The sequence below is a fragment of the Lipotes vexillifer genome, unplaced genomic scaffold (genome assembly GCF_000442215.2).
Source record: "Lipotes vexillifer unplaced genomic scaffold, Lipotes_vexillifer_v1.1 scaffold395, whole genome shotgun sequence".
Classification (NCBI taxonomy): Eukaryota; Metazoa; Chordata; class Mammalia; order Artiodactyla; family Lipotidae; genus Lipotes; species Lipotes vexillifer.
Window position 1 is genome coordinate 1,463,221 of NW_006797390.1, and position 26,420 is coordinate 1,489,640.

General features: G+C 39.2%; 2 protein-coding genes across 2 annotated transcripts in view; both read left to right on the forward strand.

Moving 5' to 3' along the window:
- Window positions 1-12,177, forward strand: part of STYK1 (serine/threonine/tyrosine kinase 1) — a 16,042-nt gene extending 3,865 nt beyond the window's left edge. Inside the window, exons 4-9 of the mRNA XM_007469342.1 lie at window positions 500-681; window positions 2,445-2,528; window positions 6,989-7,197; window positions 8,962-9,002; window positions 9,670-9,766; window positions 11,951-12,177. Of these exons, the coding sequence (XP_007469404.1) occupies window positions 500-681; window positions 2,445-2,528; window positions 6,989-7,197; window positions 8,962-9,002; window positions 9,670-9,766; window positions 11,951-12,155 (818 nt within the window). The 3' untranslated portion in view covers window positions 12,156-12,177. The remainder of the gene's footprint in view (window positions 1-499; window positions 682-2,444; window positions 2,529-6,988; window positions 7,198-8,961; window positions 9,003-9,669; window positions 9,767-11,950) is intronic.
- Window positions 12,178-20,131: 7,954 nt separating this feature from the next.
- Window positions 20,132-26,420, forward strand: part of MAGOHB (mago homolog B, exon junction complex subunit) — a 7,666-nt gene continuing 1,377 nt past the window's right edge. The window contains exons 1-4 of the mRNA XM_007469343.1: window positions 20,132-20,296; window positions 22,468-22,526; window positions 23,443-23,553; window positions 25,899-25,981. Of these exons, the coding sequence (XP_007469405.1) occupies window positions 20,203-20,296; window positions 22,468-22,526; window positions 23,443-23,553; window positions 25,899-25,981 (347 nt within the window). The 5' untranslated portion in view covers window positions 20,132-20,202. The remainder of the gene's footprint in view (window positions 20,297-22,467; window positions 22,527-23,442; window positions 23,554-25,898; window positions 25,982-26,420) is intronic.

Genomic DNA, 26,420 nt, shown 5'->3' on the forward strand with positions numbered 1-26,420 from the left:
CTGTTAAAACATTTTTCCATATTAGATATTACTTGAATGAGGATTTTGTGGTTGTTTCTTCATTTTTCTTCACTGTTGTAGTATCTTTTCCAGTTACTGCATTTTTCTTCTTTTTGCTGATACTCATGATATGGACCAGTAATAATGGATACATAAAACAGAACAAGGATAGGATTAGCAAGAATATTAATCCAAAGGTCTAGAAGTGGTAATATGTTAATGTGTGATAATATTTTAATGTGAACAGAACACTTGTCTATTAGGCAGGGGAAAACCCATCCAGTTCTAAAGACCTACGGTTCTATGTTACCTTTGACAGAAGATCAGTGACATTGAAGATCATCTTCTAACTGATTCTCTTTCTTTTTACATTTTGTCTACACTCGCTCCCCTTTGGAGCCTTGAAATTTATCATCTGAGGTTGCTTCCTGATTTGAACGCCCATTTTATTGGTGATACTCTGACTGCTCCCTCCCCATGGTTCTTCCGTCCTCCACAGAACCAGCTGGGCTCCAAGAGGTGCAGGAGTTCTTAGGGCAAATCCAGTTCTATCAGTACCTGGGGAAGCACAAGAACCTGGTACAGCTGGAAGGCTGCTGCACAGAAGGGCTGCCGCTCTATATGGTGTTGGAGGATGTGGCCCAGGGGGACCTGCTCAGCTTTCTATGGACCTGTCGCCGGGTAAGTGGTAGGGTAGAGGTGTTAGGAAGGAAAGGCTTGACCTGGCTTATTAGCTGTTCACATGTCAATTAGTCTGATAAATTACAAATTAGAGAGACATTATAATAGCATAACAGAGTGATTATCAACAACCAATAGAATTTTTAGTGATGATGGAATATCTGCTCTGTCCAATATGGTAGCCACTAATCACATGTGGCTACAGAACCCTTGAAATGAGGCTGATATGATTAAGAAAGTGAATTTTCAAATTTATTTAATTTTAAATAATATATGTTTAAATAGGCATATGTGGGTAATGGCTACCATATTGGGCAGTGCAGATTTAGAGAATGGACCTTGGGCTCCATTTCCTACAAGCTATGTGACTTTGGGCAAATCACCTCTCTGAGTCTGAGTTTTCGGAATCTGTAAAGTGGGAGTAATAATAAATACTTATTAAAATTCAAGGAAATTAGGTCTGTAAAAACATAGCGATTGGAACATATTAAGCACTCAAAATGGTAGCTGTTTTAATAATAATTGCATAACAACCTAACTACTGTTAGTAATAATTTTGTTGTTAGTGTCAAGTATATTTTCCATTCTGTAACATCACCCTAGTGTGCCGAGGCTGAGTTAAGGAGAATTTCAGCCTGCAAGTTTGTATGTCTCCAATTCATATTTTGAAAAATTTAAATGTTCAGAAATTTCCAGGCTAAAGTACAAGGCCTATTCCTTACAATTTCACCACTTCTCTCTCTACTCCTCTTTTTGAAGTGCTCCACGTTTTCCTAGTTAGCTCACTTGCTGCTGAACAAAGTTCAATATTAATCAAGCCTCCTAGGTAGGCTGATCATTGTATTACTAAATGTGTATGAAAAAGAGACCTTGTTGACTTGTTCCATCCAGTGATGCAAATAGGACAATGTGCACATCGTGAGATTTTAAACTTTTTAAGAGGTTATCCATCTGTCACTTGGTCTGTGCCCTAACCTCACTTGTTTCTTTTTATTTTTCAGACTGCATGCCTCTCTATTTCAGATTGTTTTCACATGCTTTTCTCATTACACCAGACTTCTCCCTTTCCCTTCTTTGTAGGGTCAATGGCCACTCACTCTTTGGATCTCATCAAGAGCTTTCCTTGCTTCTCCAACTGAATGAGCTCTCTTTCCTCCACCGTCATATGATCTCTTTTACATTTCTTTCATGGCACTTATAGATATGTAACCATGTATTTATGTATGATTATTTTATTTTGATTCACATATGTTTGCCACGGTATAAGCTCCACAAGGCAGTAGATATATTTATTTTGCTCACTTTTGTATTCTGAGTTCCTAAGATGGAATCTGGCACACAGTAGGCATTCAGTCAAGATGTGTTGAGTTAATGTGCTTAATTAATCTCTCTCTCTCTCTCTCTCTCTCACACACACACACACACACACACACACACACACACATGTTCTGCCCTAGGAAAATTGCTGCTTTATCCAATGGATAGTCTTATATATACTTGTCTTTCTTACCTGCTATTCTGTTCTTCCTTCATTCTGCTATTCATCTACATTCTTTACTGTTTTCCTGGTCCAATAAGTCATGGTACTTCTCTGCATATCTGAGAATCTCTCATATCATCTGTCCGTGAATCTTATAGTCCTTATATTTTTGTGTATTTTCCTTAGTTTTGATAACTGCATTTAAGAATATCTCTGCCCCTAGTTTTTCTTTCTGATCTGTTCATGTCATTTTGATATACTGCTTTTTTCTCTATCTATTTAGGATGTGATGACCATGGATGGCCTTCCGTATGACCTCACAGAAAAACAAATATATCACATAGGGAAGCAGGTCCTTTTGGCTGTGGTAAGGATTGGAGAAATGACAACAGATGGCAGTGATTTTTCTTGTTAGCTTGGTATTTAATGTCATATTTCTCAGTTATGCTCTCAAATGGGGTATATATTATAAAGGAAATCAGACGGAGGTTAGGGGACGGAAACTCAAACACCAATAAATTGTTTTCAATTCTTTCATGAAATTATTTAGATAATATAATTCAGGATTGGTAATTGTAGGAAGAAAGTAGTCAGTTTAAAGTGTTTTTTTTTAAAAAATATTTATTTATTTGGTTGCATCGGGTCTTAGTTGTGGCAGGCGGGCTCCTTAGTTGTAGCTCACTGGCTTCTTAGTTGCGTTACGTGGGCTTCTTAGTTGCGTTACCTGGGCTTCTTTTCTTTTTTTTTTAAAGAAGATGTTGGGGGTAGGAGTTTATTAATTAATTAATTTATTTTTGCTATGTTGCGTCTTCATTTCTGTGCGAGTGCTTTCTCTAGCTGTGGCAAGCGGGGGCCGCTCTTCATTGCGGTGCGCGGGCCTCTCACTATCACGGCCTCTCTTGTTGCAGAGCACAGGCTCCAGACGCGCAGGCTCAGTAGTTGTGGCTCACGGGCCCAGTTGCTCCGCGGCATGTGGGATCCTCCTAGAGCAGGGCTCCAACCCGTGTCCCCTGCGTTAACAGGCAGATTCTCAACCACTGCGCCACCAGGGAAGCCCTGGGCTTCTTCATTGCAGCAGGCGGGCTCCTTAGTTGCAGCTCTCCAGCTCCTTAGTTGTGGCATGCAAATTCTTAGTTGCAGCATGAATGTGGGATCTAGTTCCCGGACTAGGGATCAAACCCAGGCCCCCTGTATTGGGAGCACAGAGTCTCAACCACTGTGCCACCAGGGAATTCCCAATTTAGGGTTTTTAGAAGGAACAGGGGGGCTTTCCTGGTGGCGCAGTGGTTGGGAATCTGCTTGCCAATGCAAGGGACACAGGTTCGAGCCCTGGGAAGATCCCACATGCCACGGAGCAACTAAGCCCGTGCGCCACAATTACCGAGCCTGTGCTCTAGAGCCCATGAGCCACATCTACTGAGCCTGCATGCCACAACTACTGAAGCCCGTGCGCCTTGAGCCTGTGCTCCCCAACAGGAGACACCACCGCGATGAGAGGCCTGTGCATCACAATGAAGAGTAGCCCCCTCTTGCAGCAACTAGAGAAAGCCTAGGCGCAACAATGAAGACCCAACGCAGCCAAAAATAAATAAATAAATAAATTTATTAGTATTATTTTTTAAATGAAGGAACAGGAAGGGTTTTAAAAGGTTTCTCAGTCTTAAGGGTAAAAAATACCAGGGCCAGGAGCTGTATGTCCACATACTTCCAGATATATACTAATGTTAACAGATGTAAAAGGGGAAAGGGGAAGCAAGTTGGGAGAAGAAATGGGAATAGAAACTGAATGGGTGAAAGGCTACAGAACCAGAAGGAAGCTTATAATTTATACCTGTAAAACAAGAAATACTAGTTCAGAACATATTAGGTTGTAGATTTGCTTCGATACTGAATGTGATAGGAGTTACAGATATTTTCAAAAGAACAAGGGACAAGTGGAAGAGGAGGAATAAGAAAGAAGGGGCAAAGGTGGGAGCATTTCTTTATTTTAAACTAACCTAAATAAACAGGGAAGAGAAAGAACTCAAGGTTTAAGGAAAAAAAAAGTTACCTTTACCAGAATTACTCAGGAAATTTAGATGACTATTCCTATGAAATTATTTAGATATTTGTGTTTAAAATTAGTTATGGAAAGTCAGGGCTCTGTGAAGCTACTATTTTAGTATTTGATATATCTTGCCACCTTGAGGTATGAAATATACAAGGGATATAAAAGGAATCAGAGAAAGCTTAGGAAAAAAGAGGTGATTAAGTGAGAAAAAGTTAGTTGAAGTGTTCTCATGGAGCGAGGGAGAGGGCACATCATACAAATAAATGTTAACTATGGTGTTTGGATGGCCTAGTTGGTATATTTCCTTGATAAAGTTAGGGTATCAGGGGCTTCCCTGGTGGCGCAGTGGTTGAGAGTCCGCCTGCCGATTCAGGGGACGCGGGTTCGTGCCCCGGTCCAGGAAGATCCCATATGCCGCGGAGCGGCTAGGCTCGTGAGCCATGGCCGCTGAGCCTGCGCGACCGGAACCTGTGCTCCGCAACGGGAGAGGCCACAGCAGGGAGAGGCCCACGTACTGCAAAAAAAAAAAAAAAAAAAATTAGGGTATCAGGGACAAATGAACTATTTAAAAAACAGAAATAGACTCACAGCGTTGAAAACAAACTTATGATACCAGAGGGGAAAAGGGAGAGGAGGGATAAGTGAGGAGTTTGGGATTAGCAGATACACACACTATATATAAAACAGCTAAACAACAAGGACCTACTGTAGAGCACAGGGAACTATATTCAATATCTTGTAATAAACTATAATGGAAAAAATCTGAAAAAGAATATATATATATATGTGTATACGTGTGTGTATATATATATATATACATATATATCTGAATCACTTTGCTGTACATCTGAAACTAACACAACACTGTAAATCAACTTCAATAAAAAGTTAGGGTATCAGGACAGAGCTTACCTTGTATTCTGAACCATAATTGCAGGGGTGCCCCATAGAGATGCAGTGATCACACTGGAGCATTCCTCAGAGCCCAAGGTTACCAGTTATAAGGCAAATATCATACGATTTTTTCTAACTTTTAACAACCTCAAGATCCATACATTCTTCAATTCTTCTCATTAGAGTTAATATCCTTGTTCTGAGACCTCACCTGAGACAAAAAAACCAAAAAACCAAAAAACCAAAAAAAATCCCTGCTAGTCACTGTTTGCTTCACCAACAATGACTGGAAATGACCACCTTCACCTTTTATTTTTTCACACCATTCTTGTTTAGTAATCATAGACCTCAGTCTCTAGCGCTTCAGTCATGTATAGTTTTTCAGCATCTCTGTATGCCTTGAACACCTTGATGTTGGGGGAAATGATTTCAACACATCAGTGTCATTCAGGTGCAGTGGTTCTCAAATGTCTTCTTGGCTGTGCTATAATCATTTTGAAACTTCTTAAAAATATAGATTATCAGGTCCCTCTTCCTAGATTTTGGTCAAGTAAATCTGGAGAGAAAACCTTATGAATTTATAAATCTGTCAGGCAATTCTGATTTGCAGCCTGGCCTGAAAAGTATTAGTAGAATTTGTAGTACGTCCTATGAATTAGAATACTGGGTTCTGGTCACTAACACTTAGTACCAGTGTGACCTTATATAATCATTTAGATTTATCTGAAAGTTACTTCCCTAACTCACCTCATCTAGTTATTGTAGGGACAAAATGAGATGATGTAAAACTGTATATAAATTTATTATTATGACACTCAATTTTGCTATGTATATATTACCCTGTTTGGGAGACTGCTGCTAGAAACTTGAAACCTATTCTCCTTCCCCTTGTCTAGCTGGGTCCTATCTGAGAGGAAAATCAGGCCAGGTTCAGGGTCAGAGTAGGAGATTATAATTTCCAAACCCAGTACAAATGTTATTTGGATTATTTGCTCAGTTTGCTAAGCTTTATTTGTTTGTTTTAAAGCAAAGCTAGTGTATTTACTAATAAATGTGTCTTCAAAAATATAAGGGTATATCAATGTATCCAAAATATGTAAAGCATTTGTCAAACCCCAGAGAATGTACAATGCGAAAAGTGAACCCTGAAGTAAACTCTGGACTTCCGTTGAAAATAGTGTATCAGTATCAGTTCATCAGTTGTAACAAATGTATCACACTGATGCTAGTTGTTAATAATAGAGGAAACTATGAAGTGGGAGGGAAGGGATGTGGGAGTGCTCTGGGTTTTCCACTCAATTTTGCTGTCAACCTAAAACAACTCTTAAAATAATAAAGTCTTTTAATTTCTTTAAAAAAGGAATGAAGTATTGGTATCAGTTTGCTAATCTTAAACACAATGCAAACATGTCTGATTCATTATAAATACTTGGAAGCCGGACTTCCCCGGTGGCGCAGTGGTTAGGGATCTGCCTGCCAATGCAGGGGACACAGGTTCCATCCCTGGTCCAGGAAGATCCCACATGCTGTGGAGCAACTAAGCCCGCATGCCACAAGAGCCACAACTACTGAGCCCGTGTGCCAAAACTACTGAAGCCCGCATGCCTAGATCCCGTGCTCTGCAACAAGAGAAGCCACCACAATGAGCCCCTGCTCACTGCAACTAGAGAAAGTCCGCGTGTAGCAACAAAGATCCAACACAGCCAAAAATAAATAAATAAAAATTAATTAAAAATTAATAAATACTTGGAAGCGATATGTCAATTAATGAGGCTTGTTCAGAGTAGAAAATATACTTTTCTTTTCAAGGATTTGTTTCTCTTTATCTGTGACCTAAGCCATGACCTCAGAGAGCTGATCCATCTTTGATCTCATGTTGACAGGAATTTCTCCAGGATAAGCATCTGTTCCATGGGGATGTGGCAGCCAGGAATATCCTGATCCAGTGTGATCTCACTGCTAAGCTCTGCGGACTGGGCCTGGCTTATGAAGTCCACTCCCGAGGGGCCATCTCGTCTAGTCGCATCATACCTCTCAAGTGGCTCGCCCCAGAACGGCTTCTGCTGAGACCAGCTGGCATCAAAGGAGACATGTACGGTTTGTTCCTGCCCTGTGGATTTCTTCCTTTCTTGACCCAGGTGTCCTCCAGCTCATGAACATGACTGGGTCTATTGTCAATTATGTCTCCACATGAAATGTCTACTGAGAAGTCAGACTCTAAAGCAAAAATGTGTGTTATGTGGCAGAGCTCATACTTGGAATCTGCCTGCAGTCCTTTTTAGTGCCTTTTGAAGTATTCCCTCTGTGTTAGATTAGAAACCTTAATTAGGAGAGAAAAAAATGAATAGATTATTCATGCTAGTATCTGAGGACTTAATCTGGTGGAGTTTTATCTGTTTATCTAGTTTTATCTGAAAGAGGTAGGTCCACCCAATCAAAAATTTAGTTAAACTAGGACTTATTAAAATAAGTACATATGTGTGTGTGTATACTCAATTTATTTTAACTTAAAACATAAATAGATATTTAATTATCAATCTTTTGGAGGAGGGCCAAGGGGATAGACCTGCTATACTAAATGAAGTTACGTGTTGTGTTTCTTGTATAAATAGCATCCATAATGAATTATTTTTGAGTTTCAGTCTGGGATGACTCTAAATAGAGTGAGAAACTTGAAAACAATTGTGACACAATTTGACTACAGACACATTGTTAATTTTTTCCCAGTTTTCTACAGTTGTCTCACCCACGCAATTTGACAACACTTTCTTTTTAGCAGCTTGGTTTTATAGAATATTTTCAAAGCATTCAATCTAGTTTTCAGGGAGCTAATGCTTTTGGCATGCATATTTAATCAGCTTACATAATATTTAATTGATTGCATAATTACAGTTACATGTAGGATTGGCATAAACAGGATTGTAAAGAACTGCGATTGACTTTTGGTAGCCCTATAACTCAACTGCTTGGAGGAGTACATAAACATAATATAGAATATCTTACTAGCCATGAATGTTATGAGTTGTGGGGGAAATTTAGAACATCAGTTGATGTGGTGAGTCAATTAGGAGACTGCTTTTTTATTTTATTTATTTAATTTTTGGCTGTGCCGCATGGCATGTGGGAGCTTAGTTCCCCGACCAGGGATCGAACCCACGCCTCCCTGCAGTGGAAGTGCAGATTCTTAACCACTGGGCCTCCAGGGAAGTCCCCAGAAGACTGCTTTTTTATTTCATTGCTGTTTCGCTGACAATGTTTGAATAGAGGGTCTGGGAGCTTTGAGAGCTTAACTGGGAAATATTGCTCATTTAATGATGATATTATAGAATAGTGAAATATACATCTCTGGAATCATATTGCTTAGGCAAATGCCTACTCCAATTATGTATAAAACTTGTTATGTTAATATTTTTCCTAGGTTTGGGCAATTAGATCTACTGAGGAAATAGTAGATAAATGATAAAACTTGCTTGGCCTTGAGCTAAGAATAAAGGCTAGAATTTCAGCAGGGAGAAATGGAAAGGATGAAAAAGATGCAGAGGGGAATTTCTGTATGTTTGGGTGAATATGTTTGCACAAACACTCACAATTTAGCAAATAATGGTAAATATCTATTAATGTGTAATATAGAAAAAAGGAGACATAAATTCAGTACTCAAATAGATTAGATTCTAAGTGGATTGGACAGAAGTGCTTTCTAATGGCACTACCTCATTGCTTATTGTATCAGTCACCCTTGATTCCCTTTCATTGCCTTTGTAATGGGGTTCTTACTGAAGGCCTCTGGTACTTAAGTGAGCTGTCTTTACGAAAGGCAGAAATAGAAATTAAATCCATGGCCTTGTTTCTTTTACAGCTGGTCTTTTGGGATACTGCTCTACGAGATGGTGACTCTAGGTAAGGAGGATCCCCAAAGTAGTGTGCACCTATACAAAAATATACAAGGATGTTTATTTGGGTGGTGGATGACATTTGCTATGAGAAGGGGTTTTGGTACAATCTCTGAAGGTTGAACTAAGTTGACATAGAATCCTGATTTTTGAGATAGTCCTGTAATGTCTTGATTCCCTCCCTCTCTCTCTCCTTCCCTCTTCTGTTTTTAACTTTCTTTTGCTTTCTTTCTCTTTCTTTCCCTCAAGACTTTACCAATTCCATGGGATGTTTTAAAATCCAAGGATGATTCCAAGGATGATCTTTTGCATAAACATAAAAATACTGTCTTTAGATTTATTAATCCACTTGATGGAGAAACTATAGCACCTTCTCATGTTTGGGAAATAGAGGGCAGATCTTATTTCTCACTTTGCTTTATTTTGTTACTTTCCTAAAGACTCAACGTTCTGCTAAGTTATCAGTACCCACCCCCATCCCTTTTTTTCCAAAATTCTCTAAGCTATATCCTTACTTGATCACCAGGGAGCAATTATATTATATCTATTATTTTTCCTATGGCTATACTTTTGCAGGTAATTAGCCCAGGTGGATGGAGAGTAGTGTTAGTTACACTTTATATTCTGAGGACCCTTAAGTTCTCTTACTTCTCTCATTCCTTCCATACCAACAGGGGCACCTCCATATCCTGAAATCCCTCCTACCAGCATCCTACAGCATCTCCAAAGAAGGAAAATCATGAAGAGACCCAGTAGCTGCACACACACCATGTAAATGGTTTTTAAAATCTTTTTCTTTTTGCTCTTCATCAGTCGTGCCCCTTTCAAAGTGGCTCAGATGACCCTCAGCTGTCCTTTATGTGCTAATGTACAACCCTAAACCAAACCTCTGCAGTAAAACACATCTGCTCACATATATGATGTACATGTTTATGTATATCCTATGTGTGTGTGTATACATACACACACACAAAATATTGAGGCAACCACTGAGTACTATATTAGAAATTTAAGTTCACTAACGTTGTTAAAGCTTAGTTCTTCTGGAAGCTTTTAAAATAGACCAAATCCAATGCAAATACAATAGTGTTTTATCTGTTTAAATGTCAGTCTCAGAGACTGCTGGCTTCAGTTCTAATATAGTTGTCATAAAATCCGTTGCACTACAGTTACTCACTGGTTCCTATTTAATATTTAACTTAAAAACATATTGATTATCTGTTTTCCCAGTTCTAAGCATATTGGAAGCCAACCAAAAGTGGGGGCGAGAAGAAATGAGGCAGGAGGAGGAGGATATCAAATTGTCAGCAGAAAGGGACAGTTGGTGAACTAACGTAGAGGCAGAAAATGGAAAAATTAAAACTGACACTCAGAATTTTATAACCAATAAAGTACAAAAAAAGGTTGTCATAGAACGTAAGAGAAGGTTAAATTATTTTTAAGAAGACAGGAGTTAATATATTAATATACATTTCTATTAAAGTTGTTGCTATTTTGTAAATTTTTCAGCACTGAAAGGGTAAATTTCCAGCACCTGGGTTTCCCAACATTAAACAGTTACAGCATCAAGCATGTTAAAAATGTTAAATATAATGACTGTTGATATATATTTTTATGTGTATACACACACACATATACACAGTATAGTGATACTGGCTGGATATACTAGAATGAAGTTGTTGACAAATATTTCTCATAGGCTTTATGTGTATAAAAGGCTGTCCTTGATACTGGGGAGAGACATTTAACTGATAAAGTACCTGGTCTTGAATAAGGATATCAGAAACAACATGAAAATCAACATAAAGTTTGAGGCAATATGTAGAATGGTCAAAAGCTCAGATTCATCTCATGGAGTCAAAAAGACACACGTTCAGTCCTACTCCTACTACTTTACTGTGCGTTGTTTACTTATCTTAAAATAGGTATAATGATAACCCTACCTCAAAATTACTGTGAGGCTACAATGAAATAATGCATGTTAAGTTTCCCTACCATGCCTTTTATAATAAGTAAGCCCTTGGTAAAACGTTAGCAGTATTATTAAAGTAGCATCTTATACAAAGTCTCATCGTACAAGATTGAAGAGTGTGGGAAACACAGTGCATGCTGAGGTTTATAAGGAAAGGAATTGAGACTTAAACCTGTAGGAAAGGATAACCATGGAGAGGATAGTCAAGGAATTGGGCAGAGCATGAGCAAAGACAGAGTTGGGTGTTACTAACCACACGTAGGGCATAGCAAGACACTGACTTGTCAGGGGGAGAGGGCTTCAGTTAGGCAAGAACTATGTATTAAGAAGCTAGGGGGTGGGATGTTGACTTTGTATGGTGAGCAGTGGTAAATCACTGTAGGTTCTCGGGCAGGAATGAGACTTGAAGAGTGTTTGAAAACAGGCTATGTTGTAAATTCTCTAGAAACTGGATTGAAGCAAAGACAGATTAAACGTGGTAAGTACTTCTATCTCAATTAAGGCAATTTCCTGGAGAAGCTAAGTAATAAAGGGGGGAAATGACCTGCATTAAAGGAAGGAACCATCTAATTACATTATCTGAAATTAGTAGGAATTGTATTATTCCACACCTTCTTATTTTCCTTGCTGTAATGTAGCTCATACTAGTAGATAAGTTATAGCAATGGTTTGGAATGATGCAAATTAATAACATGTAAGATGAAAACACTGGAGTTTTTGGTAATCTAATGGAAAAAAAAAAACTGTTCTGTCATATAGTGATTGTAGTTTAAGAAATATTTCGTCATCCCTTTTATAAAAAGCGTCCTGTTGAGAAGATGATATTAAGAGACTTAGCACTAGGAGGATGAGAAGGAACAGTATTCTCTGGGAAGCATATGGGACACAGCAGTGAGAAGTAGGTTAAAGACGCATAGGTTTCTTTTGTTAAGGTTTGTTAGGAGACGAGACAGTTTCTCTTGTTTCTCTTGTTTTCCTTTCAGGTACGGTCTCATGAAGTCCTGCTGGCGTTGGAGTGAGGACAGCCGCCCCTCACTTAGAGAGCTACACTCACGCCTAGAAACTGCCACTCGAACTGCAAATGACAAGGCTGTGTTGCAAGTACCAGAATTGGTGGTGCCTGAATTGTATGCAGCTGTGGCAGGCGTCAGCCTGGAGAGTCTCTCCTATAGCTATAGCATCCTTTGAAGATCCTGGGGCAACACACATTTTTGGGAGATCATATACTCTTGGAAGCAATTCCTCCAAGAACAGAGAAAAGACTTTCTAGTGGGACATAAAGGGAGGAATGGGACATGGATCCTGCATCTTCCCCTACACATTTCCCTAGAAACCTGAAATGATGCTAGATGAGGCTGCACACAGCATATACCCTCGAGACTGAGAAGGACAGTTTCATTTCTGTTATCCCAGTCCTGAAGATGCAGGGTAGATGGGATGGACCGTGTCAACGCAAGGGAGGTTTTACAAGTCTGCAGTGTTTGTCGCAGCATGGCACAGATAAGCTGGTCCCTCCCACCACAGGCTGGTTTCCTTTGAAACATGCTTTTATCTAGACTATTATAAGGTCCAGAAAATTGGAATCAAATGAGGGAAGAGAAAGCTGATAAAGAAGTTGGTGAGAAGAAAATTGAAGCTTCTGCTTGCTCAGGAGTATAGATGAGGACCAAGGTCATCCTTCAGAGAGAAGGGGGACGAAAGACATACAGGACTTCATTCCCGGTCCGTTCATGCAGGGCTGAAGGAGAACCATTAAGGAAGACTTCTGAGCTCCCCCTAAGGTGTATATAGGAGAAATATGGTCCCCTTTGATCTAATTCTGAGGTAGGTGAACCCTGTTGGTACTATTTTAACTAGAAGCTGGAGGGGTCATTTCATGATTAAGAACATTCAACATGTACATTTCAACAGTCTGGCTTCCCGGCCCCTATGAGACTAGGGAGACTGAGCCCAGAGGGTCAATTGGGTTGATGATGAATACACTGTGTATTTAATAAATGGGAAATATGGAAATCGAGCAAAAGTGCTTAGTAGGCAAGGACGACTTTAAAAGGGCTAGAAAAGGATGTAACCTGAGATGGAAGGATGATAGGTTCCCATTTTCAATCATCCAATGATCTACTGTGAAACTTATTTCATTAAGTTCATATTTATTGAGTGAAAGTAGGCTTTTCAGGTTATACAGTTGCCAAAATCTCTCCAATAGGGAGGATAACAGTAGATAAATGAAAGCTAATGACAACAGAAAAATTCAAGAGGCAATCTACATTGTCAGAAAAGGGATTCCTCATGCGTGAAAAGGGGATACTACCTACCTCACAGGGTTGTCATGAGGATTGAATGACAGTATATATTTGTACCGTATCTGGCACATACTATGTGCTCAATAAATGTTAATTTCCTTACTCTCATCCTTACTAGCCTAGAATCTTTCATATCTTTTTCATTTAACACCTACGGTGGCCAAGAAGAGAACCTCGGTCTGTCAGTCACACTGCAAGGGAGGACATGCTTAAAGATGATGGTATGGTACAAATACCACTTGACTAAAATGAGGAAGTCGTAATTTTTGTGTGAGCGTCTGGATGATGACAGTCATCTCCTACTAGTTCAAAATACTGGAAATATCATGATAATGACAGTTCAGTTGAACATGTGGTCTGTGATTTTTAAACAATACCTTGGATACTCTAGAAGGGGCAACCAAGGCTGCTATAGGAAAATGACTGTCAGTTGAAAATCTTGCAGAAGTTAGAATCCTGATGGAGTCATGATGAGTCGCCCAACTGAATAATGATTCTTGCACCTCTAGGAATACCACAATGACTAGACAGAATTTAAATGTGTGGTAAGCAGCAATAGAGAGAAGGGAGGAAGAATGGCTCAGCACAAAATGATGAAGTCCTATGGAATCTCATTGTTCTCAGCTGTTCATTTAATTCAAATTTACAAAATATTTATTTATTTATTCAACTATTTTCAAAGAATAGAGTGTTAAGGACAACTGTGCCAGACACTGTGCTAGGTGTTGGATAAAAAGAAACGGAGGGCTTTGGCTTACAGTCTAGAAAGCAAGAGACACTATGTACACATTTATGTGGGTATTTGTTAATTACAACTGTGATAAGTGCCGTGAAGAAAAAGTATAGGGTAGTAGACGGGAGTATAAAATGGGGACCTCCCTGAAAAAATGGCATTTAGACTGAGACCTCAGGGATGGGTGAGTAAGCCTGACAGTGAGGAGAAGAGACTTCCAGTTGAAGGGTTACGTATGTGAAAACTCTGAGGCAAGAAAAAACTCAGTTTTTTTTTTTTTTTTTTTTCCACTGCCGTGGCCTCTCCTGTTGCGGAGCACAGGCTCCGGACGCGCAGGCTCAGCGGCCATGGCTCACGGGCCCAACCACTCCGTGGGACGTGGGATCTTCCCGGACCGCGGCACGAACCCGTATCCCCTGCATCGGCAGGCGGACTCTCAACCACTGCGCCACCAGGGAAGCCCAAGCTCAGTTTGACGAACTGCAAGGAGGCTAATAGCGGGAGGGAGGTATCGTGAAGGGGGAGGAGACTGGTGCGTGCTGAAACTGAGCATTGCTCTTTCACGCTGTATTTTTTTTTGCAAAAGGGAAATAATGAATTCACCTTTACCAATGATATTCAAAGTAGCACTCGACACTCATCCATCAGGGGTAAACTAGGAATAATAAAAATCAACTCTACCAACAGTCTGGGAACAGATCAGATTATCCAAGAGGGAATACTTCTCAAAACCCCCACCGTGTACAAAAATAGACTCAATGGAAAAGAGCAGCTTTTAAAATATGTAAGAGGAAAAACATATTAATTCTACAAATAGTTATTCACTGTATACCGCACACAAAGCTCAAAGTTAGCTTCTATGGAAGAAATAAAGACAAATCCTGAATGACTCAAGCCTTCAAGTCACTTAGTTGGTAGTAAATTGGTGCCCCTCATTTTTTAAATTACATATCTTTATTAGGAAAAATATTTTGAGCACTCAACCCTACTAAAATTATATAATTTATATATAGATGTAAAATATACACAGTATAAAATAAATGCAATATAAATTAAAATTGGTAAAATAAAGAAATACCATTTTTTAATTTTGTTGGAGTATAGTTGCTTGAAATAAATCTTATTTTTAAAATATTTTGCTAATTGTCTCACATTGTATGTTAATGTTTGTTTTGGTAGGAGGCAAAGAAGCAGACAATTGCCATTTTAAACTTTGTTTTTCTGGATATAGGTCTGGAACATTGGATACAGTAATTCTTTATTCACAGGAAACTGGGTCTTTCCCTCACTTGGCCAGGCTTTTTCCAAAGGAGAATTATATTTCTGGCATCTTTGACTTATCAGCCATACCAGGTATTCCCAAGCTTATGAATGGAAAAAAGAATGAAAATATTTACCATTTAATCAAGTTGAATCCAGGTTAGGGTTTGTTTTATTGTTTTGATTCCCTCCTCTCCCAGTCTTGCTTTTCCAATTTATGCTTTATGGTTAAAAAAATATTGCAAAATAGCTAGGAACTGAGCAAATGCCCACCTGGAAACCACGTCTCATTTAATGTAATTCAACTTAGAATAGTCTGAACCAGTAGTTCTCAAATCACGTTCGTGCACAACACTAGTTTTAGGTATTTTCTATTAAAATTGAATAATAATATTTTTCACCATGCTAAAGAAAAAGTTAATGAATAGAATCTTCTAAACCTTAACCTTGCTGTAACAACTGTTGTTAAATTTTTGCTCTACCGTGACTCATTTAAACAAATAAATGTGTATCAAATACAGAAGACTGGGAGAATCACCTATTCTCAGTTTAGCAGACTGGTTTTACTTGTATTGGAAATAAGAATTAGTGGTTATGCTATGTGTTAGAAGCATATAATATTGTCATATGCTCGATAAATTATTAGTCTGAATAATGGAATTGAATATATCATGTCGTAATAATCTAGCAATAGCTTCAAGTGCTCACCATATATGAACATATTTGAGAAACAATGGTGTGGAAGTTTTGGTGTTTCTGCATGATGGTGGTTTTCTCATTAAAAAAAGTAACTCCAGGGTTTCCCTGGTGGCGCAGTGGTTGAGAGTCCCCCTGCCGATGCAGGGCACACGGGTTCGTGCCCCGGTCTAGGAGGATCCCACTATGCCGCGGAGCGGCTGGGCCCGTGAGCCATGGCTGCTGGGTCTGCGCGTCCGGAACCTGTGTTCCGCGGCGGGAGAGGCCATAACGGTGAGAGGCCCGCGTACCGCAAAAAAAAAAAAAAAAAAAAAATCCACTGAGCTGGTTTAAAACAGCGGTCCCCAACCCCTGGTGGGGGGGGCGCGGTTCCTGTTAAGAACCAGGCCGCACAGCAGGAGGTGAGCCAACGAAGCTTCATCTGCCCCTCCCCCTCGCTCCGCACTGCTCGCATTACCGCCTGACCATCCCCCTAACCCCGCATCGTGCAAAAGCTGTCTTCCACAAAACCGGTCCCCGGTGCCAAAAAGGTTCGGGACCACTGGTTTAAAAGACATATATGGTTAAAACAGAGAAGTCTGCTACAGAAGGGAAGAGAGAAAGGTGGGTGGATGGAATGAAGACTGAAATAGACCAAGTCATCCTGACATTTAAAAACATTTCAATTACCTTAGAATATTTTGTTAGACCATATAATATTCTTGATTTACTACTCTGATCCATTTAATGTAATGAGCTAGCCCTAACAGTTTTTGTCTGTAAATACAAAATCAAAACTATTCAAAAGCTACTGATAAAATAAAGAAAACAAATGAAAGCAACAACTATCTTCGGGCTTGCCTGGTGGCGCAGTGGTTAAGAATCTGCCTGCCAGCTCAGGGGACACGGGTTCGAGCCCTGGTCTGGGAAGATCCCACATGCCGCGGAACAACTAAGCCCGTGCGCCACAACTACTGAGGCTGCGCTCTAAAGCCCGCGAGCCCCAACTACTGAGCCTACGTGCCACAACAACTGAAGCCCGTGCGCCTAGAGCCTGTGCTCCGCAGCAAGAGAAGTCACCACAATCAGAAGCCCGCTCACTGCAACGAAGAGTAGCCCCTGCTCGCCGCAACTAGAGAAAGCCTGCACACAGCAACGAAGACCCAATGCAGCCAAATAAATAAATAAATAAAAATTAAAAAACCAAACAAAACTATCTTCTCTAATTATCACAAGAAAATCAGAACATATTTCTGGAAATTGTAAGTAGGAATGATTCGATAATTTTAAATAGTGGGGCAAAAGGCAAAAGAGGTGTGAGGACAGAGCAGACATGAGAGATCAAAGGAAGAGAGAATTTTAGACACAGGAAATATCAGAATATTTTAAAAGACGAAATTAACACTGAGAAGAAATAATCATCTCTGACCCTAGCCCTCTGACTTGATTCGTCATCATGAAGTTGAAAGCAATAAACTTAAAAACTTTAAAGGGAGATCATTATTTTATCAATGAATAATGTGTATTTGATTAAATCATTAAGCCTTCATTTCAGCTGGAGTTGGAAAATGAAATGTTTATTTCTTAATTACTTCACAAGGGTTTCTGAAGCTAACCACAGAGAGATTGCATTAGCAAAGGCAGAAATAGTTCTTCATTTGGCTTCATTGAAGCAGACCAAACATTTATTTTTATAAATAAACTATGCTGTTACCAGTAAGTATGTCCTAATTTGAAGCCTACAGCCATTGAGATTGAGATTTCTCAATGTTCCAAAAATATTTTCTCTGTTTCCAGCCCATGTAAAAGCATATAAAATGGTTCTTATATAACTTTATTGTCCAAAATGATAGCCACTAGACATGTCTGGCTATTTAAATATTAAGTTCACACAAATTAAATAATATTTAAAAATAAAAATTCAGTTCCTCAGTCTCACTAGCCACATTTCAAGTGCTCAATAGCCATTCAGAAAGTTTCCATAGCTCTGGTGTATAACATCCAAGAAGACCACAATACACAAATGCTTTATCACTTTCCAATCTTTACAGTGACACAAGAGACATATAGTTTGGCTTTTTTTTTCTTTGTTAATTATAGGAAGGATTAAGTAAGTATATTTTCACATTTCATCTTAAAAACAGATAGGGTTAGAGAGGATTAGTCTTGAGCTCAGATGTCTTTTTAGGGGATAAAGACAGTAATTGGTTACAGATAAAAATCTTAACCCTGTGCATTCCATAAGCTCTATTTACACAGTCACAGACCTGGTACCTGTAGCTCTACTTGGGTAAGCGTGAACACTTGGCACATTTGCCAAAAATGGGAAGGAAAGGCATTAGGAAATCCAAAGATTGCATGAGGCTCCCTACAAAAAACAAATGGATTACTGCCTATATTTTCAGAGATATTATGGAATATTATGATCAAGTTTCTGCGGATTATTTCTGTGGTAAGTACAGTGACTGACGTATCCCAGTTTGCCTGGGAAGTTCCAGGTTTTAAGACTGAAAGTCCCACATCCTAGGAAACTCCTTGGTCCTGGGCAAAGTGGAATGGTTCATCACCCTAGTGATGAGGGATGGTGCTTTATATTTCTTGTATATTTTCCATAATGGCAGCCTATATTGGAACTGAATAATTTTTCTATATTAACATTTATACAACGGTTAATATAGTTTTCTATATTGACAGTTATACAATTGCTAATACAGACTCAACATAACCTGCCCAGTCTGCTTTTCTGGTTATTCCACTTCCATGAACTTTGTGTTCTAATTATACTGAAATTCTTGGCTTTCCCAAGGCATGCATTGTAACACGACTGCACCTTTGCTCAGGCTATTTGCTTTTCCATCCCTCTGAACATATACTGAATTTAGCCAACAAGGTCCAATTCAAATAGCACATCTTGTCACAAGCCTTCCCTGGTACTTCCCCTTTCTTCAACTTCCCCAGTAAAGTGACTTGTGTCCTCTGCTGTATTACCAGCATTAAAAAATTTTTTTTTTCCTTATAGCATTTGCTTCCTTGGGCTAATATGTGTCTACATATTTGTTTTCTAGACTACAAGTGCAAAGGGCTCTTTTTAAATTACCAGTGCCCAACAATTTCTGGCATGTAGGAAATGCCCATTATAACTCATTACATAATGTATTATAAATTCTAAATCTTATTTGACATGCATTACCTCATCTTATCTTTTCAACAATTCTTTGAGCTTGACAAAGTTTATTGTAGTCTATTCGTTTGACTGACGAATAAACATACTTAGAGATAGTGTCTTAACCACGGTTAGGTAGAGATACGTGATGGGAACGAATCCCAGGTCTTCTGACTGCCACTCTACCAAATCCCACTGAAGGTTAAAGATCATCCAACAGGCAGGATTATTCTGTGTGTTGGTAAAAGAAAGGTAATGAATAATATCTGAACAATAGGCTTTGTGTAAAGCTCACCTTGCCTTTCCCCATCCTTCAAAACCCATCCTAGATGAGCACTCCTTCCCTTTCCCCGTGTAATTCTATCTGGTAAGAAACGCGGGCTGAACCATTTGATCTTAAGTCAAGTTGCCAAAACTCCAGAGGCCATTAGAGAGTAACCCTTACTGAATAATTTTTATTATTAAAAGGAATTCTTTTATATCATCACTGCCAGAGATTTTTCAGTTTTAACGTGCCTTTCAAAATTTCAGACCCCCTGTCTTATGAATTCTTTTTGCTTTGTCTCTACTACTGGCTTCTAGGTGTCGGATAACTAGTCATCATTGTCCGAAGGGGAAAGGCCCGTGTTAGCAATCTAGCAGGAGAAGGGTTTGTATTCCCGATGTGCCATTCTGATTCTGGGCTTTCTCTTACTCACTTCACGAATCGGGGGAGTAAGGCCACACCCACCTCACAGGTGCCGCGAGAATTAGAGACCCGACAAGTCAGAGCGACTGCGAAACCTTAGCTCCAAGCCCGTAACAAATGCTTTCATATTTTCACACTTCTGTGCTTTCCTAATAGAATATGATCTACTGAATTTTGAAAATAATATGCTTCCAACCTAGTAAAAGAAAGTTCAGGTCGTTGCCGCCCGCCCCTTCCTCTCGCGCCGCCAGGTCTCTCGCTCGAGTCTCCGCCCGCCCGCTTTCCTCTGGGGCGGGGGGGGGTCGCAGGAGGCGGAAATGCCGCGTGACGCGTTTATCCTGGGCGACTGACGTCACTGCCAGGCGTCCGGCGGCACGTTGGCTGGGCCTTCGGCGGGCTTTTCGGCGACAAGGATGGCTATGGCCAGCGATTTCTACCTGCGCTACTATGTAGGGCACAAGGGCAAGTTTGGACATGAGTTTCTGGAATTTGAGTTTCGGCCGGACGGTGAGCAGAAAAGCGGCCGCGGCAACGAAGCGCGGTGCTAAGCAGGGGGAAGCGAGGTGGAGAGGCCGCGGAGGAGTTGGGGTGGGTGGGCGCGCCTCCGTGGGCTCGCGAGTGTGCAGTAGGGCCGAGGAGCTTAAGGACAGTAGGAAGCGTACATTGGCTTTGTGAATAAAAGAGTAAATTGGTGTCAGTTAATTAAGAAAAGCCGATCCTGCCAGATAGTAAAGTTCAGAATCCTAGCATCAGTTCACCGGAAGGGACCTTAAAGGCCGTCTAGTTTATCTACCTAATACCTGAACGTTTGTGAGAACATCTCCACCACGCGGTGGACGCTTGGATGCTTAAAATCTTCCGGTGAACAGTAAATTTCGGACTGCCCATTCATCTTTTTTATTCATTCAGGCGCTGTATGGAAGGCAAAATGTCGAGAAAAACGAATGAGGCCTGCTCTGAAGCGGGGAGCCCCACGTGTAGAAAAATGAGTGTAATGACGTGTTTGGGGTGCCTAAATACAGTTGTTCCCTATAGGATGCATTAAGACTATAAAGAAGGGGCGTGGTTAGTTCTACATGAAAGAGTCGGCAGTCTTTTTAGAGAAGGTGACAGTTGAGGTGAGTCTTGAAACGAGAGTAGATTTTTTTCTTGGTCTCTGAGGGGAAAAAAAGAGTCAGACTGCTGAGAGTCCTATGAGGTGAAACTGCCTGCTGCCCAAGAAAAGTGCAGCAAATTCTGTCCTTGGACAGCTCTGATTCTCTTTAGTTGGTTGCACTGTGTATTGAATTCTTATTGTAACAACGACAGCCCCACTGCATAGGCTTTTCTTTTTTTAATGCATATTATGTGCTGGGCAACATGTAAAAACAAAAATTGAAGGGACAGTAGTGCCTAAGACTCTTTAATTCCCCTCAAGGAGTTATACCTTGGTGGGTGACATAGACATGAAACTAACCGTAAGGCAGTATAGATGTTAAGTGCTGTTGTTCACGCTTTGGACAAAGTTCTGTGAAGGCATGAAAGAAAAATTAGGGGAGGATGACATATTAGGAAAGGGGAAGAACATCGCACATTTCCTGTAGAAGTCAGGGTAACTTCGGCTCTGCAATTATTTAGAAACCTTAATCACCTTACCCTCCCTGGTTCTCCCCAAGTCTTTTCTAAATTTAGCTAAGGAGCCAAATTTACCTGAATTCTCCATCTGTTCTTTCTTTGTGTGATACTGTTTTCAGGGCCTTTGCCTGTGAACAACTTTTAGCTTGTCTGTATCACTTTTAGCCAGTCACATAAATTAAGTAGTCTAAGATTATCAGGGAAATTTCATTCCAGAACACTGGTTCTCATCTGCCACCACACCATTCCACGACCTTTCCATAAGTAATGATGAGTTCCAAAGACAGTGATTCCTAAGGGCTTCTCCCCATTAGGATAACCTGTCATTTTAGAGGATCAGGGTCACATTACATCTGTATCTGGGCATCTGACCAGCCGTGAGGAGAAGCAGACATTAGGGAATACATCAAAATTAAATGTAGATCAGGTAACAAACTGGTCAATTTTTATTCAGAAGATATAGTTTGTGAGCTTCTTAATTACAATTCTAAAATAGTATCATTGCCATAATACATTAATTTGAAGGAAAATAATTAAAGGAACATCTTGGAGTAGTGGGGAAAGCATGTGTATTGGAAGAAGGTAGATCTAGATCTGAATCTTGTGTGACCCCGGGCAAGTTACTTAACTCTGTTTTCTCAACTTTGAATAGGTGAGAGAATAAAACATACTTTTTAGGGTTGTTTTACAGATTAGATTAAATGTTCTGGGTAACTCAGCACCAATAAGACATGTAAAGTAAACTTTAGAAGAAGTGTTAGTTCCTTTTTTAGATTCCCTGTCTGGATCATGACATAGCTTAAGAAAAATGGGCCTTGAAAATGACCCTCCCATTATATGGAATAGTATTGAAGGCATGGAGTTTAAAAAGTTGACTGGCTTCAACTTCAGCCAACTTAACAGCAAATACATGTTCAGCATTGATCTTATGCCAGGAGGGAGGAAATATTAATAAAAGTAGTAGTATAAAATGGTTTTTACCTTCAAAATTGCCTACGATGTCATTTCTTTATATTTTAGCAGTTTTTGCTGTTATAGATTGAATTTTTTTCCACTTCCCACAGGAAAACTTAGATATGCTAACAACAGCAATTATAAAAATGATGTCATGATCAGAAAGGAGGTAAGTTTTTTACAGATGTGTAATTTTTTATATTAAGCCTGTTTCCCTCATGTCTATGTTTTTATTTACATATTTAAAGTACATCTAAGGCTTTAAAGAAGAAGCCGATGTATAGATTGAAAAAGGCTTCTAATTGTAGCATCGATAACAACAAAAGAAGCAATCTGAATGTATTAAGTTGTAGTCCCACGTTCAAGTGTATCATTTAATTCATTTTATAATTAACTTTGTCTTTTTACTCTATTCATTATTTAAAACTAATTGATAATTATGTTTTAAACACAGTATGAATTTTAAATGAAAGTCTCAAAAGCTAGGTGTAAGAAAAAGTTCAAAGCACTGTGATGTGTATTTGTATTTGTCACTGTTCACCTCATAGATTTTGTGTTGACCACTCAGAGGTATTTGAGTCCTGTGTTACAAAGGCAGAATACAAGGTTTTAAGATGGGGCTGGTGTTGAGAAGAGGGGAAAATATGTTTTAAAGGAAAGGGCAAGAGAGTGAAGAAAAATCATAAGGAAGAATGATTCTTTCCCATCTTGTACTTTTATTTTATTTTATTTTTTTATTTTTTTATTTGCGGTACGCGGGCCTCTCGCTGCCGTGGCCTCTCCCACTGCGGAGCACAGCCTCCGGACGCAGCAGGCTCAGCGGCCATGGCTCACGGGCCCAGCCGCTCCGCGGCACGTGGGATCCTCCCGGACCGGGGCATGAACCCGTGTCCCCTGCATCGGCAGGCGGACTACCAACCACTGCGCCACCAGGGAAGCCCCCATCTTGTACTTTTAGAATCAGAATTAAATTTTTCTTTAATATTCTATTTGAATACTCAGGGTTTGTAACTCTGTTTTATTATTGCCTTCTGAGTTGTGTTGAGAAATCGAGAGACACTGACATTTTTATAACTTGTTTTCAGGCTTATGTACACAAGAGTGTAATGGAAGAACTGAAGAGAATTATTGATGACAGTGAAATTACAAAAGAAGATGATGCTTTGTGGCCTCCCCCTGACAGGGTTGGCCGGCAGGTTTGTATTTAATAATTCTTTAAATGCATAAATACTAAAAATTGTTAATATAATTGTTATGTTTCTCCTTGTTTACTTAGAATAGCTCCTCATTGAGTCTTGGGTTTTCCATTTAGTAGGCACCTGGTAAATACTTTATAATTTTATTTCACTTTGCATCATTTTCTGTGTAGTAAAGGAGTCACTTTAGACATCTTTCTGAACAGTCTTCTCTGCAGCCACCCCAGCTAAAGTTAAGATGTTTTCACAGTGTTATGAATGATTGCTATTATTGGTTAATTACTTTTATTAGGAAATAAAAATAGGTAGGAAAAAACACAAGTGTTTGTTAAATTTGAGAATTAGAATTCTCATAAAATTCACTTTCGCCAGATTTATAACTTTGAAAGTTCTTACTTGCATCTTTATGCCCCAGAGAGTGATTTGATTGGTTTCTTTGTTCCAACTGACCGTTGCCTTTGCCTCTCATATTCCCTTCAGAAAAATCGATGGGCTGCTGAAGAGCTCTGAAGGCCTAATTTCACTCTGTAGAAAGCCAGTTTCATTTCTGAATTGGGTCTTTTCACCTGTTGGAGAAATGAGATATGACCCCAGGAGGAAGAAACATTTAATTTCGCTTTTGTATATTCCCGAGGATTACACTGTATAACAACTTCTTTGACTAGAAGAAAATGTGGCGAAATCTAATAGATGCTGACTCTCTGTAGCAGTAACTTAACAATTCTCTTTAAAGAAATATTATTTAGGAAAGCAAAGGTAATAGTTAACAGTATTTATTTTATGCACTGCAGACACTTTTAAGAAGTAAATTTAGATCTGTTTGTTTTATACATATATACGTTTGCATTAAAAATAGCAACAAACCTTTTATTATCTCTTTTAGACTCAGGGAGAGAACAGTGTTTTCATCTACCCACTTGATGATGTGTTCATGTGTTTTGGTTAGTGGGGAGGATTACTCATGCACCAGAAATTGTCTGTTGGATCTTTAAGTCAAAGATTTTACGATTGTTTGAGAGTCTTATTTAATTCTCCATTTTGTGTGTGCCATAAACTGTACATAATTAGATTTTCTGCTCAAATACATAGCTAGGAGTGTCTTTAAGGTCATCTGTTAATTTAAACTGAAAAATCACTACAGACATAGCCTCTTACTTTTTCATTTTAGATTTGTAGGTAAAATATGGAGAAAAATTTATACTTAATTTTGGCACACTAGAAATATCTATATTATGTTATATTTGTTTTACTGTTGTTTTGTGAAGTCAAAAGAGTATGAATCTCTCAGTCTTAAAGTCCAGGATTCACATATTAGTACCATCACTTACTAGTGGTTCTACATCTACAGTTTTTTTCCTCTGTTTTATGAGTCTTGGATTTCACATTTGTAAAATTAGACAAGTAAAGCTGACCTGAGAAGGGTAGGCTTTATTAGTCCAATTTTAGGGATTACAGAGAATGTTTGTAAAGTCCCTAGCACCGGGCCTGACACATAGTGGGTGCTAAGTAGTGCTTTTATTAATATTATGCAGTTTATTTGTAGATCCTGGCAGAAAGGGTAAATGTGTTTGTATTTATTATATTAAAAATAGGCTTATACCCATATTACTAGTTTTACTCACATAAGAAACATTTCTCTGTCACTCGTAAGCATATCATTCATTTGATAGCATCATCTTCTTGAGATCTCTGGAAAGCAATTCTTTTTTTTTTCCTCTTCTTTTTCATTATTTCTCTCTCTTTTTTTAAACATCTGCATTTATTTCTATTTATTTATTTATGGCTGCGCTGGGTCTTTGTTGCTGCGCATGGGCTTTCTCTGGTTGCAGCGAGCAGGGGCTACTTTTCGTTGTGGTTCACGGGCTTCACATTGCTGTGGCTTCTCTTGTTGCAGAGCACGGGCTCTGGGTGCATGGGCTTCAGTAGTTGTGGTACATGGGCTTAGTTGCTCCAAGGCATGTGGGATGTTCCCGGACCAGGGATCGAACCTGTGTCCCCTGCATTGGCAGGGAGATTCTTAACGACTGCGCCACCAGAGAAGTCCCTGGAAAGCAATTCTTGATTCATCCTAATATTGGGGACACCTGAGGAGCTGATGAGGTTTTTTTTTTTTTTTTTTTCTGCGGTATGCGGGCCTCTCACTGTTGTGTGTTTTTTTTTTTTTTTTTTTTTTTTTTTTTACATAGTTGATAGCTAACAGGTCGTTTCGTTTTTGTTTTTTTTCCCTCCTCTATGATGGCTAGAAAACTTGTAGCTAAAATTGGGACTTCTTGGTAGCAAGAATACATATATCTTGTGGGATGGATTTTTATATTAACTACATTTCTCTGTTTTATTTTTTTCAGGAGCTTGAAATTGTAATTGGAGATGAACACATTTCTTTTACCACATCAAAAATAGGTTCTCTTATTGATGTCAATCAGTCAAAGTGAGTATGTTAAAGCATTTTGACTAAATTGACATAATTTATTAGAGGGGCTCATTTTAGAACTATAGCCAGTTTAGTAAGATTATTTTAATTGCAACCTGTATCAGTTCATTATGTATATGTAATCCTCATTTTTATAGTAGTGAAGACTTGTTATCAAAGAAGTTAGCGGTATATTTTACTGATTGCCCAAAATAATCTTAATCTGTACACAGCATCACAAAATTTTAAAGAAATCCTTATTGGATTTATCAGCCTTATTAGTCCCATATAACATCATTCTCCTCCTTGGATTTAATACTTGAAAGAAATGGAAAAAGCCCCAGTATAGCTTAAGTATGGCTTTAGCTACCTGTGTCTTCCCAAGCTCTATAAGTGCGGTACCACATACCATTGTCTGAAAAATCTCTCTGCCTCCAATTATTTCTTTCCACTCTTT